Source organism: Ostrea edulis, chromosome 7, assembly GCF_947568905.1.
Source record: "Ostrea edulis chromosome 7, xbOstEdul1.1, whole genome shotgun sequence".
NCBI classification, from domain to species: domain Eukaryota; kingdom Metazoa; phylum Mollusca; class Bivalvia; order Ostreida; family Ostreidae; genus Ostrea; species Ostrea edulis.
In genome coordinates, this window is record NC_079170.1 from 27,073,008 (window position 1) to 27,090,679 (window position 17,672).

The 17,672-nt window shown below is 34.0% G+C and overlaps 1 protein-coding gene across 2 annotated transcripts; it reads right to left on the bottom strand.

Annotated features, from left to right (window-relative positions):
* Positions 1-3,505: 3,505 nt before the first annotated feature.
* On the bottom strand, positions 3,506-11,994 carry LOC130046390 (complement C1q-like protein 2). Of its 2 annotated transcripts, none has more exons than XM_048882890.2 (3): positions 11,915-11,994; positions 6,482-6,540; positions 3,506-3,949 (listed from the first exon to the last, which is right to left on the bottom strand). In XM_048882890.2, exons 2-3 carry the CDS (start codon positions 6,531-6,533, stop codon positions 3,549-3,551), a joined length of 453 nt encoding a protein of 150 aa, XP_048738847.1. In that variant the 5' UTR covers positions 6,534-6,540; positions 11,915-11,994; the 3' UTR covers positions 3,506-3,548. The 2 variants fall into 2 exon arrangements, with proteins under 2 accessions (XP_048738847.1, XP_055999782.1); XM_056143807.1 differs by having other exon boundaries at positions 3,506-3,952.
* Between the last annotated feature and the right edge of the window lie 5,678 nt (positions 11,995-17,672).

Consider the following 17,672-nt stretch of genomic DNA (forward strand, 5'->3'; position numbering starts at 1 on the left):
CTGCTCTGCAACAGTATTTTGATAGCCACCGTGGAACCTATCACATATTTACACCGGAATTAGCTGGAATTTATTTGAAAGATTGTTCAAGAGCAATTCTAGGACATTTAAGATCGTGCAATTTTAGTGAGAAGTTTGTAAACCTGGACTACTTGCCATCCATTCTGCCTTCTGGCATTCGGATTTAGATCAAAATGTTACTGTTTGTGCCAACCACAGATACAGTCATGGAATCTACAGGAATCCATCGCATAAATCACCTGCAGGTGGTGTTTACATCTCTCAACTGATTCGATACGTATTGTTGCTGATTTGCGTCATTTATCGTCTTTTTGTCATTTTTAGGCGAAAAGTAGCTAATATTATTATTTGTCGTCGTTTTGCTATTTCGAGACGAAAAGTCATTAAAAATCGTTTTGTTGTCTTTTCGCCTCGAAATAAAAAAAACAACAACAATCAAATGTAAAATGGCACAAATCAGACACCAAGCCTAGCCCTAGGTTAGCTGCCTACAATCTAGAACATAGCCAAGGTATATTGTTGGTTTCTGTAATATACTGCTGACATCTTGTTATGATTGATTACTTTTTATACCCGTCCAGAATTTTCACACATATTGAGATGTCACCAGGTGTAGGTAAAGTACCACGATTTAGACATATGCTTAGTACCCAGGGCCGTGGTAGTAATATTTCTTTAACGTACCAACGGCTGTCGCGACATGGGACCTCCGTTTTTAAGGTCATATCCGAACAACCCGTGATTCTTACTTCAAATTACCGAGGGTTTGGCGAAGAAGCAATCACTACCTATTTTAACGTATTAGGTTTGGCGCGGCCATGGAACGAGCACGACTCGAACGCGCGACCTCCCGGTTACGAAGACAGAGCTACACAATTCAAATCATCTCATTGTACATTTTCTCAATGATCAGGTGAGCCTCTCTATTTTCATATGTATTGTTATACACAAATGGAAGGATACTGTTTGTCTTTTAAAGATCGATATTACTCCACCGGAATTATAGTGTGTTCATTAGAAAACCACAAAAGACATTATAAAAATCGTGGTCGTCATTTTTGTCTTTTTGATTCAGATTTTGTCACCTTTGATTAACAGCAGCTGTAGAGGCTGACTTACATGTGAATGTGTATTAATTTTAAAAACAATATGTATGTCTTTTCGCTATTTTTAGCAATATTGACATGGAAATAATTACTTGGAGGACTCATGAAGCTCCAAGTGATAATGTAGAAAATTTTCAGTCTACAAAGTTCATAGCAAAAATACAGTTTATTCGGATTGATGCAGGTCTTCGTAATACGAATTTCATTTTAATATTATCAATTAAATCTGTAAAATGTTTTAAAACGGGGATATCTTCTTCAATGATCGCTATCTTGCTAGACGAGAAGCTGGAAATAAAAGCACCTTCTTTCATATTTCTTTAACCTGAAACCAGACATTCTAATAATTCATTACTATCCGATGAACGAAAATACTGAATAAAGGTTTACAGGTGATTTTGGAAAATTCAAAGTCGCCTGCATGATATTGACTTCACAAATTGTTCTTGGAATCTTGGAACTATCAGAACCTATGCATATGTAATGTTATCAGAAACCCTAATTGTTTTTATTCTATTTCATGATAGCCGAGATCAACGACCGGTCCCCCGAAATTCCACATCACATATCAGACCGACGTGCATATTAATCCAAAAATTACGTATTCGTTCGTAACAATCAAAGTATTTGTTGTAGTAAATCAATGTATCATTTGTTTTCCAAATTTAATCATAATCATTGTGTATGTGTATCAAAAGTTTTTAACCACTGTATCAAAGACTTACGATTATAGTAAATCAGCACACCAAAGTGTTTCTAGGATAAATCATTGTATCAAGGTTTTTTCCATGGTAAATAGAGGATATCTATATTGCGTGTTTTGATATTTGGTTTATCCAACGAGTTGATATGGTATATTCATTCGAGAGGCTTGCCGAGCGAATAAATACACCATATCAACGAGTTGCATAAACCAAAATATCAAAATACGCATTTTCTATTTATCTCATACGTCTTGTTTTCGCTTAATTTTGAGATGACCCCAAGTATGGTAGAAACAGCTGTTTGAATTTGTTATGAATCCGTGGCTCAGGCGTCGTACTTATTAATTTTCCCTAGGTTTGGAAAAACAGTGCTCTTATAATCGATTCATGTATATTACAAAGGGCATTTTTATAAAGGAAACCATGGATGAAAACTATTTTAGAATGGATATATTTATGATTGATAATGGTTTTGTCATTCCAACAAAATATTATCAACAGCTATTGATCGAGCGAGTATTTATTTGTTTTGATGTAGGCCTGACTTTTGGTTAAAAGTTTGATGTCGCCGTCTTTTGTAAATAAACATATGTAACAACGCTCATTGAAAATAGGCTGAACATTCTAATGTAGCGTTATTAGACTGTTCAACATTTTACAATGAAAAGTTGAAGTGTTTGTGTATTTGGATTTTATTCATGTAAAACTTATACGGTACCAATTTTGATGCACCAGATGCGCATTTCAACAAATAATGTCTCTTCAGTGATGCTCAACCGAAATGTTTGAAATCCGAAATAACTATGAAGTTTTAGATCTAAATATAGCCAAAAACAGCGTGCCAAACAAGTGGAGCCAAATTCGTCCAAGGATAAGAGCTATGCATGAGGGAGATAATCCTTAATTTGGAAATGAATTTCTAACTTGTATAACAGCAATTAAATATACATCCGTATTTTCAAGCTAGTAACGAAGTACTTAGCTACTGGGCTGTAGAGACCCTCGGGGACTAACAGTCCACCAGCAGAGGCCTCGACCCAGGGGTCATAATGTAAAACTTATACGGTACCAATTTTGATGCACCAGATGCGCATTTCAACAAATAATGTCTCTTCAGTGATGCTCAACCGAAATGTTTGAAATCCGAAATAACTATGAAATTTTAGATCTAAATATAACCAAAAACAGCGTGCCAAACAAGTGGAGCCAAATTGGTCCAAGGATAAGAGCTATGCATGTGGTTTCGTTGCATCTGAGGGCGTGAAAAAATCCTGAGTCACTTTAGTAAGTTAGTAAGTAAAACTGTTGAAATTTATTACAGTCAATATGGCTCCAAAGAAAAGAGACTGTACATCTGAATGTTTATTACCGCAAAATGTCGAGATATTTTCGATTAGGCCTGTCCAGAAGTAGAATGTCTTTAAGAGTGACCAATTCATGTGAACTGCTACATTAAAATAATTTTTAAAAAATAATGGAAGCATGTGAAATAAACGAAACGCTTATGACTCTAAAACCAGAACCATTTCTGACTTAGCAGTAGTAACGTGATTATCAATAATTTGGAACGTTAAGTTTCAGTTGTGATACCATCATCTCATTGAAGTTACTCAACGCAAATCGGAGTAAATTATATATATTTGAATTTTCCATAACTATGTCCAACACAATAGGTCTTCTTCCTTCACAATATATTTTATTTATTATCGACACAAGTTTACAGTTCATTTATCAGAACACCAGAAAACACATTATACACTTTACCATCATGGATCTTTCCTGCAACATTATTATTGTTCCGCATCCATATTTTGTCGCCTTTGTTTAGTAATAAGTGTAAGGTCTGACTGGATTGTGGAAAGGTTTTGGCATTAGAAAACACCACAGATAATCTGATACCATTCTTCATTATTCCTAGATGAACATGATTCTCTGGGTGACTCATCAAGCTACAGGAGAAGCTGTAGAGACCGTTATAGGGGGCAGTAAAAACGCCGGTTGTTGGTTGATAGGCTCCTCCCCAATTTGTCAACACGTGATCATACTTCACCACAGCATAAGCGGCCACTGTTGTGTCTTTGGACAGAAGGGCTGTGAAAGCAACACTCGCTCCTCTCTCTGCTAAACATGAATTACATTTTAGTACTTCGTGCATTATCTTAATATCTTTTCAAAAAATGTTCATGTTCTAAAATTTCCAAAGGGTGAAAATGTGCAATGTTGCCACTAATAATATGTAGTTTTTATTTCATACCACTTTTTATTATATACTTTCAATTTCATCTCTTCTTTTTTCTTTAAAAGTTTGCGGGCATATATCGCACGATATATGCCCGGAAACATTCCGGCCCGCAAACATTACGTCACAATCAAATTTCTACGCCGTTAATTTTCAAATTTTTCGTTTTTTTCATTCTTTTACTCAGTTAAACCGATAAAGTTATTGTTAAAAATAAAATTATTGCTAGTTTCTAAATGAAATTGAAAGTATATATTAAAAAGGTTATAGACTTTGTATGGGAAATATGACGACCTCGATTTTTGTCGCGGACGGACCTCGCAAGCTCGGTCCGTCTACGCGCCAAAAAACTCGGTCGTCATATTTTCCCATACAAAGTCTATAACCTATAAATATTATCATACCTAAGGGAAATAGATCTAATGTTATAACGAGTTAGAGTGCCAATACAACCTATCATTTGGTCAAAATCTGTCTGACGTGTTTCATACCGATTGTTAGACCGTTCTTGGCACACTGATTTTAACTACAGATAACCCCGTTTATCTGATCAAGATCTAGGGCACACGGCGGGTGTGGCCGGTCGACAGGGGATACTTACTCCTCCTATGTGTATCCAGGGGACAGTGTTTACCAACTCTATTTTGAATTGCTGATTGAAGTTATCAGATTGATCACTCTTCGTTATCTTCACCTTTCATCTAATGTCTAGTACAAGTATTCCAATTATTATTCATATCAGTTATTCAAATAGCATTAAGACTTTCTGCTTTCTCTTTTTCAAAATGCGCAACTCAAACGTCTTTTCATTTCAAATTAATATGTTACAAAATACTCAAAACAACAATCAATTGTAGCATAACTTTGGTAATGTGATCATGTACTTAATATCCTATGCCAACTACCGTCAGCAGATACTAGTAATATAAGTTTAAGTCAATGTATTTGCTCACAGAAGGGAAACAATATTCTAGTGATTTACATGAATTCATAATCAATTCATCTTTATACTTTGAAATCTGTATTTGATCCAAAACTTCACAAAAACTTATAAAGAGGTATATCGCTCTATCCAGTAAATGATCTACCGAACCCCTATCTTTGTTCCTTGGAGATATATCAACTGCTTTGAATGAGATACTTCAAACCTATTCTATCACAACATATGCGAGAAGTGATGTGATTCCAATGTGGATTCTCTAACATTCCAAAGAACTTCTCAAAACTTTTAAATCACAAAGTTTTTCCCTAATGAAGAGCATCAACATGTATGATTTTCAACACTTTACACGATCATTCCTCACAATAAATTAAAGACTATCTTTTTAACATGGAACAGATAAAGGTTCATATATTGTGATAGTCAATAAAAAGTACTTTCTTATACATCATTTTCATTCTACACGTAAGTACTATCAAATTGATATAAAAACGAGGCAGGAGTTCTTCATTGACAATATCTACGTCGTCTTTGGAGATCAAATCTTTAAACAGTCCGTTGGAATTCCCATTGGCACGAATTGTGCTCATTTATTAGCCGAATTGTTTTGACATTCTTATGAGGCAGAATTCATTCAAAACCTTCTACACGAGAAGAAAAAAAATATTTTTGTGGTCTGGGGTGTTTAGATATATCGACGTTTTATCTATTACCAATGTCTATTTTTATTAATATGTTGATTTGATATATCCCTATGAACTCGAAATAAAAGACACCAAAGAGTCTTTTCGATATCCCATTCATATTTTGATATCTCATTGAACACATATGTTCATGACAAACTGACAACTCAACTCTATGACGACTTCAGCTTCTCCATCGCCAACTTCGAATATGCAGCAATACTTTATTATCACTTGCATATGTTGTTTATGTCTCTCAACTGATTCGATACATGAGAGCATGTTCTATGATTAATTTTTAATCAAGGCAAGTTACTGCCAAATAAATTAATGTTAGGGGGTTTCAAAAGTCTTGTGTTACGTCAGAATTTTGCAAATAAATACTCTTTCTTGTTTGAAAATACAACCTGTCGTTAGGTCGAATGGTGGCTGACGTATTCCATACCAATTGTTAGACTGTTTTTAATATACTCAGTGACTTCATATTACCCCGTTTATATCATCAAGATGTAGGGCTCACGGCGGGTGTGACAGGAAAAAGGGATGATTACACCGCTTAGGCACCTGATATTATCTCTGGTGTGTCCCGGGATTAGTATTTCCCCTATTGTTTTCTATATCCCCTATTCTTCATTTTGTACTCTTTATGGGATTTTTGAGATTGATCACTGTTTGTAATCTTCGCTTTTCATTACCCATGCACTGCAAGTTCAGTTACTTATTTTTCTCTTTGTTTTGATTTTTTAGCCGTTCAATTACAAAAGTAACAAGATTGTAATCATACTTACGACAACCAGAAACGAGTCCCAGTACAGCAAGAAAAACAACACACTTCATCATGTTTCTTCTGAAAAACATATATAATTTTTTTTTTTTTTTTTACATATTTCTCTGATATGAGGGCCAAAATTTCCAATATCTTCAGATCAGTTCACATTTTCATTAACGCAGTCAAATATTGAAATTGTTAGATGATATGTCGGGGTCTCTATTGTCTCCTCCACATTCGTCAAACTTATTTTCAAATCAATCGTCATTATGAATCACATATTACTAATCTCCAAAAAAGAAACCAATATATTATATTGTACACGATATATCATATTGTACACAAACTCACATTGTAAACCATACCCAGCTGACGTATTTTTATTTATCATATTTTCACAAATAGTTCGCAAATTCTTTCTTCATTGTCTACCAATTTCACACAAAAATACACAGAATTACTAACTTCTATATGTATTCTCTAATTTACTGCGTTTATCTGAATGTCATTTTAAAATCATCAATGAATTGTGTACGCTGTTTGTAACATGTTATTATAGTATACAATGGTGGGTATCTTCTAGGGGAGAAGATGAGTTAGGGGGATATGATGCTGATATGAAAGTAATCAGATTCTTCTAAAAATCATTTTATCATAGAAAGGAGGTCTCTCTTGTTTGAAAAATGACAATTTATATATATGTTAATAAGTTTGTTTCCATGGAAACAACCCCTGAACCTAACAATGTTGCAAAAAAAACACTAAAGGCTAAAATTTAGCAGTTGTAAATCCAAAAATATGGAGAAAAAAAAAACAAGATTGTAAAATGAATATATTTATTGGCCATTATACAAAGAGTATATGTGCAGACACAGATGTGAAAATATTTTAAATGTAACACAAAAACAAATTACCCAAAAGTCCGTGCGAATTTCCTCAGCGCCTCTCAAAAATATATTTTTGAGGTTTCTACGAAAATGGTCAAAAACCATCACTGAATGTAATTGGATTTTAACTATTTTGCTATGATTTAACGATGACATCAATGGCTACAGGACTAACCACAACTATTGGCATGTTAATGAATTGGATAAAAAGATATGATGATTTGAAGGTCATCAGAGGTCATTGAAAATTGCTACAAACAAATTGGACTGATTTTTCTTTCTCTAAAACACATTTTTTAAAAGCATCAAGCACAACGTTTAAATATTATGCTCTTAAAAGCGATTAATTTGTAATTTAGTTAGTATCAAACGAATGCAATTTGGAAACAAAACGGTCTGAATTTCCTCTGTCTTTTTTTTTTGCATTTGAGCATTAATTTGTTAAACATAAATGCCAAAAAGGCATATCCTGTATGAATGTATATAGAATTTTTGAAATTTCATTAATATAAAGATATGACTGACCAACCTAAATGTTCTGATCTCATTAAAACTTTAATACTTTAGAGAATATTTAACCACTATAATCGAATGTTTGGCTCGAAGTGTTTTGAACACAGCCTTATTTTGCTTTGACAAAATAATTCAATCAATCAATAATCTGACATCCGATATTGATACAGTTGCGTCTTAGTATTTAATAATCTGAGATAGTCTTGTGCCATTAGTTGTAACTGAATCTGTGTAATTTATTTTAGTAAAAGTATAAACTGTGAAAAATACTAATAAAATTGACATGAATCAACGGATGATCGACACATTCTAATTAGATCATTAGTGATTTAACTAGATACTCACTTAAAGAAATTACATAACGTAGATCTACATAACTTTGTACCCCTCTAAACGGCAAATATTGTTTACATGTATGTGTAAATTATTTTATTGCTATTGATTCTAACTATTCTTAAGTTTCAACCGATATTCTGGGGAAACCAAAAACCTTTCGTAAATGGAAGGGGTGTAACAAGATGGGCGTACTTAACATTTTCATAAAACTTTTAATGAATTTGAAGAAAATGATCAGTGATAACTCTCATAACTCCTATAAGGAATATAAAATAGATAGTTGGGCAAACAGGGACCCCTGGACATATCAGAGGTTGGATCAGGTGCCCAGAAGTAGGGAGAGGTTAGTGCTGCATCTCCTCTAGATCCCCATCTTTATTGTTTAAAAAAAATTTACACAAGAATTATAATCAAATGTTTGATTTGGTTTTCTTTCTACGCAATCTGGGGAGGGGGTGGGATCGGTTCTATGTGAAAGTGGAATTTGGGAAACAAATATGCCTGTTTTAAAGAAGAGGGGAGGCAGCCTGGAACACGCGTTCAAGTCAAGCCCCTCCCCCCTTCCCCCTGATCTGCAAATGAAAATTAGATTTGGTATAATACATATACTATGTTGGATTTAAAGCATACAATCATTATTTGATGAGAGCAGATACAGGATGATAAGTAAGTTTTGAATTTGCCGATTCCACATTAGCTCTATTTTATGACATAGGTGTTTGGCCGCTCCAAATTCAAATCCAAACATTTAATACTATATCATTTTGATTTAAATAACCAATTAAACTTACATACATTTCAATTATCTTTGCCCCCCCCCAAAAAAAAATACATGCATACACAACTCAATTCGAGCCATTTTCTCTGATGAGTAAATCGATCGGTAATAAATTCCGCCGTGCATATGCAGAAATGAGTGCTAAATATTCCGTAGCCTGCTTTGTATTTTTCTACTTATTATGGTACTTAAGGTTGCATGTATCATAAATGAACCAATGAATTGCATTAAATAATTCACAAGACCCAAACAGTATATACATGTTGTTGTTTTTTAAACTAAAATAGCTCTGGCAAATTTATCGTTATTTTGGATTTCAAAGATTTCGGTTGAGCATCACTGAAGAGACATTATTTGTCGAAATGCGTATCTGGTGCATCAAAAGTGGTACCGTATAAGGTTTACATGCACATATACAGGTAGAGGTATATACGTAAGCGGTACCACATATACCTATATGCTGACAAAATGTTTAGTCCTCGGGTAAAGATATTTTTCAATTATTTTCATTATTTACGAAATTTTGGAATATAATACAAAATATTTATTATTACTCTGGCATGATAATAATTTTGCACATTTTTTTAGCACCAAGTTTATTGTCGTTCAATTTGACTATACTTTTAAAATTGTGTAGAGATTCTGTTCGACGTGTTGCGATTCCGTGTTACATTTCTATTTTGAACAGAGTGCACAGGTCTAGAAGTATATAATAACATGCAGTATCGTGACATCTGTCAAACTCTATCTGATGTCAACGTAAACAACGTAAACATGGTGTCGAAAATCACGTGCTTGTGTCGTTACCTCATATTTGCTAAAAACACGTCATAACGGCATTTATACACAATTATTCAATCAAAATAAGGCCCCAACTGTTATGATTTATGGTTTTGTATTTCAAAATATGATTTGGGCAAAGTCATAACCAATGTATGTTACGACAATCATGACCTAAGTACGTTAGTTCGAGTTGCACAGTGACTTTAAAAACGTCACCATCACATTCCCCTTAAAGTTGACATATTAAAAAAAATATACTATTGTTACATCTAAAGGGTTTGCATGGTATATCAGCGGATGAGTTTTCCTACCCTTCACTTCTCATCAGTGTTTCCGATTTATTTGCTCAGATAGTCTCGACAGGTAGCACGTACATGTACATTTCCGATACTAACGTAAAGAGTGCATATTGCGACAACCATGAATTGATGTTTGATAACACCACCCACTGCTCACAGTTACAATAAATATATCATACATTAGTAAAGAATTCTAAAAGTTTTGGATATATAACTTTAGAATAAAATCTTTTCTATGGCTGCATGATGCGACTAGTCAAAGGGGATGCTTACTCCTTCTAGATACCTAAACCCACTATTGTTGTGTGTAGGGGTTCATGTTTGTCCTACTCTTCATTTTGTATTCTTTATTGGAATTTATTAGATTGATCATTGTTCATTATCTTAACTTTTTCATACATTTTTCCTGTTTCTTTATGCAATGCAGAGATTTTTCTTCTTTATTTATTTCATATTTTTGTTTAACAGACTGTTTTTCTAACACAAATTAGCTTTTAGCAGAAGATGTGAAAATGTGCATGCGCAAATACACATCGAGCGTGACAATAAGAAGTGATCAAACTGCAGACTGTTTTATTTTTTATGCAATGTCAAAATAAATGGAAGTAAATAAAATTGTATTATTGAGTTATTCCAATTTCTTTATCATCAACAGAAATATCTTCCAAAATTCAGAATTTTGTTACTTTCAATGCAGACTTTTTAAAAAAAAAATTACAAAACTAGTACCATAATTGAAACACCACAATTGCCGGAAAAAGAAAAAAATCACTTTGAGAATTGTTGATGATTGTTCTGAATATGATAATTAGAAACGTGCTTCTCATTTGCTGAATATGAATTCAAATAAAAATATGATTTTTGACAATGCAATTTGCCAATGAAACCTATCATTGGCTCAGCTGCTGTCTGGCGTGTTTTATACCAATTCTTAGGTCTTCTGTACACACTGATTTTGACTAAGTATTGTTCCGTTTACCTGATCAGTATATATGTTTCACCACGGTTGTGATCAGACGACAGGGGATGCTTACTCGTCTTTGTCCCCTGACCCCGCCTCTGGTATGTAAAGGGGTCTGTGTTTGCACAAATTTTATTTTTGAATTCTTTCTAGGAGTTATGAGATTGATCACTATTCGTTATTTTCACCTTTCCAGGTATCTCTCTATGAATTTACTTTCAAAAAGTTATTCTCATACGTTTTAATTAAGAAAATAAGTAGATAAAATTAGATGACCATACAAGAAAAGAGTTGAATAGCAAACAATTTCAAAAATTCCAAGTTCCCTCTTCATTTTGCTAATGTTTGATATTTTTGTAATGATCTCAATAAGCAGACAAACAATACATATATCATTAGGAATCGTGTTTGAAAAAACAGGTTCTTGAAACAGCACTACAATCAGTTTTCACACCTTCTGCACGGAGAACAATAACCGCAACCCTCATAGACGCTTCTCGGTACCGCTAATATATTTTTTCAATACTTATCAGTGAATAGCAACCTCAAAGTAGTTATCACAATTTTTCAGTATTTGATAGAAATTATCACGACAGCAGTAAAAATAGCAGTTATTATCAGAACTTCTAAAAATCGACAGCATAATAGCAATAATCATTAGCATTTATCAAGAAACAATTTCACTCAGTGCGATTTTCTTTGAATAGTGTTGGCTAAAATGATCATGATGTCTCGGATTTTTCTCTCATAATTTGATATGTGCTAGAGAACATAATTATGATTTTCAGAAGCAACATCATTAAAACCTTCTGGAGATATTTCTACATAAAATATTGTACAATGTATTATATATATTGTTTTACGAATCCTAGAGTTCATTTACACAAGTACTTACCACGACGGCTTCACGGTACCATAAAGTAAGATTCAGAGTAGATCAAAATACCTACATATATACCATCCCGTACCCACATCTGGATAAGAATTCGATGCATAATATTGATATTTATTTTTGCTTATGCGACTTCCTGGTCGATTACATTTGTAAAGAACAATTGTTAACATTAAAAACTCAGATGTTCAAATTTATAAAACTACATTTTAAATACAATGCATCCCGTTATAGATCAGAATATCCACACATTAAGAATTATTCCGTTTCGCCATCTGGTTCCAAACTCCTTTTGTTGTTATCGATATTTAAATTGATCTATGTGTCATCAGAATAAGTTACATATGTAAAGAATAATTAGGAGCGCAGAGGAGACATTGATGTATTTGAATTGTATTGTAAAAATATTGCTTATTGTTATAGATTAGAATACCCATATATTGTATACAATCCCACATCTGCGTCTGATGCAACGTTACAGACATATGATCCCGTCACGTGCTGAATTTGGTGCTGATCACTGTATTTGAACGTTAAGTATTGCATTTCTATACGGGTGTAATGATATAGCAGAAAATGTGGAGATCTTACAAGTCCATAATGGAGAATTAAATTGTTTGGAATTGACTGAAATAAAATGAGTCTTATTAATTCATGGGATGAAGAATTATCGCAAGAAGTAGAGAAATGACTAAGGAAAATACCATGGTAGGGGTATGCTTGAAAAGAAGGGATAATTTACTGTCTATATCTGTATTTTGCAAAACAAAGTACTAAGTACAAACTATTAATGTGACCTATAAAAGGAATGGGACTAATTGTATATACTTTTGTAGTTTTTATTAGCACTTGGAATGGACTTTCAGATGTTTTTGAATATTCAATCTCAAATCAACAAGTTAATAAATGAAAGAGCCATGCGAGGAATGCATTAATACTCCTTTCATTTATATGTTCGATATGTTGTTTTTAATGCATACCCTGTAATGGTTTGTATGTGAAAAATCTCTTTCATTTTTCCCCCATAAATTGTACACCAAATAAGACAAATTCGTTATGTCAATTAAGAATTTTCTCTCCTCTTTTTAATGATTGATCATAAGAAATCTATCATAATATGGAATGTATTAAGTGCTTATCTCAGTGTTAAAACAGAACCATATCACGATTGGCATAATAGAAAGGTATATCATGAATTCACCCGATCAGATTTTCTCTTATAGCAAACGGGTTATGTATAAGTAAGTATAAGCTGTACTGAGTGCAATTTTCACTTGATGAAAGGTGAAGATAACGAACACAGATCAATTTCATAACTGCTATAAACAATACAAAATAGACAGTTGGTCAAACACGGACCTGTGGACACACCACAGGTGGGATCAGATACCTAGGAGGAGTAAGCATACTATGTCGACCGGTGACACCCGCCGTGAGCCCCAAATCTTGATCAGGTAAACGGAGTTATCCGTAGTCAAAATCGGTGTGCCAAGAACGGCTTAACAATTAATGTAAAGACAGTATATGACCCAATGATCATCTATGATGTATCTTTTAAAAAACATAATTTGACGAGTGATGCCATTTCAAATCTTTCAATTTTTGTTTTCAAATTGTACACCAAATAAGACAAACGCGTAATATGGAATTAGGAACATTTTCTACTGTTTTTAATGATGAAGTAGAAAAATCTATTATAATATGGAATGCATTAAGTGCTTATCTTGATATAGATACAATGTAAAAATGGAAACATATTACGATTAGCATAATAGAAAGATATATTATGAATTCATCAAATCAAATTTTCTCATATAGCAAACAGGTTATGTATATATAAGTATAAAATGTTTTGTGTACAATAATCACTTGATGAAATATGTTACTGTAACAGATAGTGTTTTGTCTCTGCTCAGAAGACCTTCAGTAGGACATTTCAGTGCTCGACCGATCAGGCTCAATGCTATGTATTTTACGCTACTACATTGTCACTCCTCAGTAGGAGAGGCGTTCCGACGCTCCTGGACGTGCTTGTTGGGTGAAGTTCTTGAAGGGGTAATCACTCTCACCGGCCAGAGACTACCTGAGGTCCAAGTTAGGGACCAAATGTAACAATGATGTATATACTTCTATTACGGACTGAACCCGAGATCTCTGACACGACAGTTGATAACTCTACGGATCGACCTAAAGAGCATCTAACACTACCACATTACAATATCGTTAATGATAAAAAATTACATTCCATGCTTCTTATAAATACTTTTACTTCACTTGCTTATTATAGATTTTATTTCATTATTTATTTTCTGTCTAATGCGCAGAACATGTATTTTGGAATGAGATATTGTTTCAATTTTTTTTAAATATGTGAATTGAGAAACATTACGTAAAATAAGATTTAGAAAAAAACTACTGATACATGATCTGAGTAATGCTACGTAATACAATAAACTGTATATCTGGATTATCTATGTATGTAAAACTGATACGGTAACATTTTTGCTGCACCAGATGCGCATTTTGACAAATAATGTCTCTTCAGTGATGCTCAAGCCGAAATTTTGGAAATTCAAAATGACAAACAACTTGTAAGATATTAAAGGAAAAGGTGACAAAAACTGTAGCCAAATTCATCCAGGGATCAGAGCTATGCAGGAGTTATGAAAACATCCAAATAAAGGGGGAAAAAATCGAAAATGTGAACATTCCAGGTTTTAAAACTGCATTATAAGGACATTACTTCCATTTCGACATATTGGTATTTTGTTTATCATTTCAGATGGTCTAATCCGCGATATTCTTAGATGGGTATTCCGAATTACCCAAATGATTTATCGAAATATTCTAAAGAACCACAAAATAAACAATTTATGGATTCTCTGTGCTTGTTCTAGAAATTTCGATTTATTATCGCTTGCTCCCTAATTCCATATTGAATTAGAGTGATAACATTTGTTCTTACCCTGTTTAACCCATGTATTGTGGCTATGACCGCACGTTCTACAAAGAGTTCAGGTATATTGTTTGCTGTCTGAGATGTACTGTTGTCATCTTGTTATGAAACCTGTAGGAAAACCATTTTCTCAAAATATGTACATCGTGTTATATGTGCATCGTGTCAATCATCAGGAGAGCGTTTGTAGGCTCATGGACATGGACCTCTAGTTTTTAATCAAAGGATACAATGAATCAACACATAAATGGATTCAGTTTGTGTTTAATGAAGATTTCAACTGCTCAAATATATTTATAGTTCGTTAATTAGAAAACCGGAAAAGACGTTATAAGAGCAGTGGTCGTGAAATATTGCTTTCTGTCCGTTCCGTGGTCATGCAATATAACTTTTCGGCTGTTCCTGTTCTGGATCCAGATTTGATCCCCCTTGTTTAACAACAGTTGTAGAGTCTGACTAGCATGTGGATAAGTTTTAGTATTAGAAAAAAACAACCAACGGACATCGTTTTGCCATTTTTAGCAATTTTAACGTAGACATAATTACTTGAAAGACTCATCAAGACACAAGAGATGCTGTAGAGACTGTTTTAAGGGGCGGTAAAACACCAGTTGTCGGTTCATAAGCTCCGCCCCAATTGATCAACACGTGATCACACTTCACCACTGCGTGAGCGCCCACTGTTGTGTGTTTGGACAGAGGGAACATTCCTTCATTTCTGTGTTAAAACAAAAACAGCAATTACATCAGTGTACGATGTACATTAGGTAGATTTTTTAAGTGGACAAACCTTATTTACAAGGTGGGATCAGGTGCCTAGGAGGAGTAAGCACCCCCTGTTGACCGGTCACACCCAACGTGAGCCCTATATCTTGATCAGGTAAACGGAGTTATCCGCAGTCAAAATCAGTGTGCCAAGAACGGCTTAACAATCGGTATGAAACACGTCGGACAGCATTTGACCCAATGCAAGGTTGTATTAATGAACTAGATCATTATAACGACCATAGAATTTGCAAAATGCTGACTTCAATCGCGACTGTTGAAATCCTTGCGCCATCAACTTGTTTGTCAGTAGCTTACCTCGATTTAAAAACTGACTATACACAGAACAAGCTCTTGCATATCGAATCAGTTGAGATATATAAACACCATATACAGGTGAGAATGGAATGTTGCTACATAAATATGAGAATTTGACGATGGAGAAGCTGAAATCATCCCGTTTGTCATACAGTTGAGTTGTCAGTTTGCCGTTAATGTCTACTTTCAATAAAATATCCAAGTATTAAGCAGAAGTGGACGACTCTGTGGTGCCCTTTATTTCGAGCTCACGGGGATATATCAAATCGACATATGAATTAAAATTACTATTGTTAATAGACAAAACGTCATCGATATATATAAAAGTTGAATTGAAGGCCACAGCGAGATATTTTTTCTTCTCACGTAGAAGTTTTTGAATAAATTCTCCTTCCTATGAATATAGAAACAGGTCAGCTAACAAAGGAGCACAATTCGTGCCCATGGGAATTCCAACAGACTGTTGGAAGACCTGATCAGCAAAGACCACGAAGATATTGTCAATGAGGAACTCTAGCATATTTTTATTTCAACTTCAGAGTACTTGTGCGTGGAATCAGAGTGGTGTTTAACAAATTAAGTTTTTGAATGACTGATCACTAGATATGAATATATCCGTTTTTGTTGAAGAAGCAACTGTCTGTGATGTCAAAAAGTCTAGTTTTTAATTTATCGTGCGGAATAGTCGTGTATAGTGTTGAAAAGTCATAGGTTTTAATGTTATTGATTTGGGGAAAATTCTGTGATTTCAAGTTTACTAAAAGTTCTTTAGAAATTTTTAGAATCCATATTTGATTAACACCACTTCTGGCATATGTAGTCGCACAGTAAGTCTGAAGTTTCTCCTTCACAGCTGTTAACATTTTCGTGAGGAGCAAAGATAGGGGCTTTGTAGAGCACTTACTGGATCCAGCAATGTATCTTTGTTTGTAAGGGTTTTTATGTAGTTTAGAAATCCAGTATAGGTACGGTAACTCATATTCATTCGACCCATTGACTGGAATATTAAATGTGTCTAAAACTGAAGCATGGTTTTGAAGAAGTTCATCCTTTGAAAGGACAGTTGGAGTATAAGTATGATTACCAAAAGTAGAATTAATGCCAAGTTCGTTTAAAATACAGTTGTAATAATGAGCCTTACAAAGACAATGTTGTTACTAGCTTTGTCAGCTGGAACCAAAACATATTCCTCATGTAATCTATTTAATTCTTTTATCACTTCTGGTTTACTAAACACGGAAGGATAGATGGTACGTACTTTTGTTTACATGTGTCTAATGCGGGGTTTTAATATCCCTCTTATGCTTTTAACCCATTCTGACAATGTTTCAAGTTCTTCTTTTTCATATTTAGCCCATCGTCTGGCATAATTTTCGACAAAATTCATAATAGAGATGAAGTTCTGCCGCCAATTAAATGACCGAGGTTCTCTGTATTTAGGACCCTTTAGAATAAGTGATTTGAGGTCCTCATTTTCAACTATATCAACATCACCAGTAATGACATGTCCAGCTGGACTATAGTTGAAAGAAGATGAAGAACAAGAACATACTGGTGGATTACGTATAAGATGGTGTATATCTAGGCACTGCAAAGTTTGTTTATAATTAAAAAGTTTGGATGCAATAGTAGAAGTATAGCTGTAGGAAATACAGGGTGTAGACTTGAACTTGAAATAATTTGGAATACACGACTGAACCCTTTTATGACGAAGAATGTTGC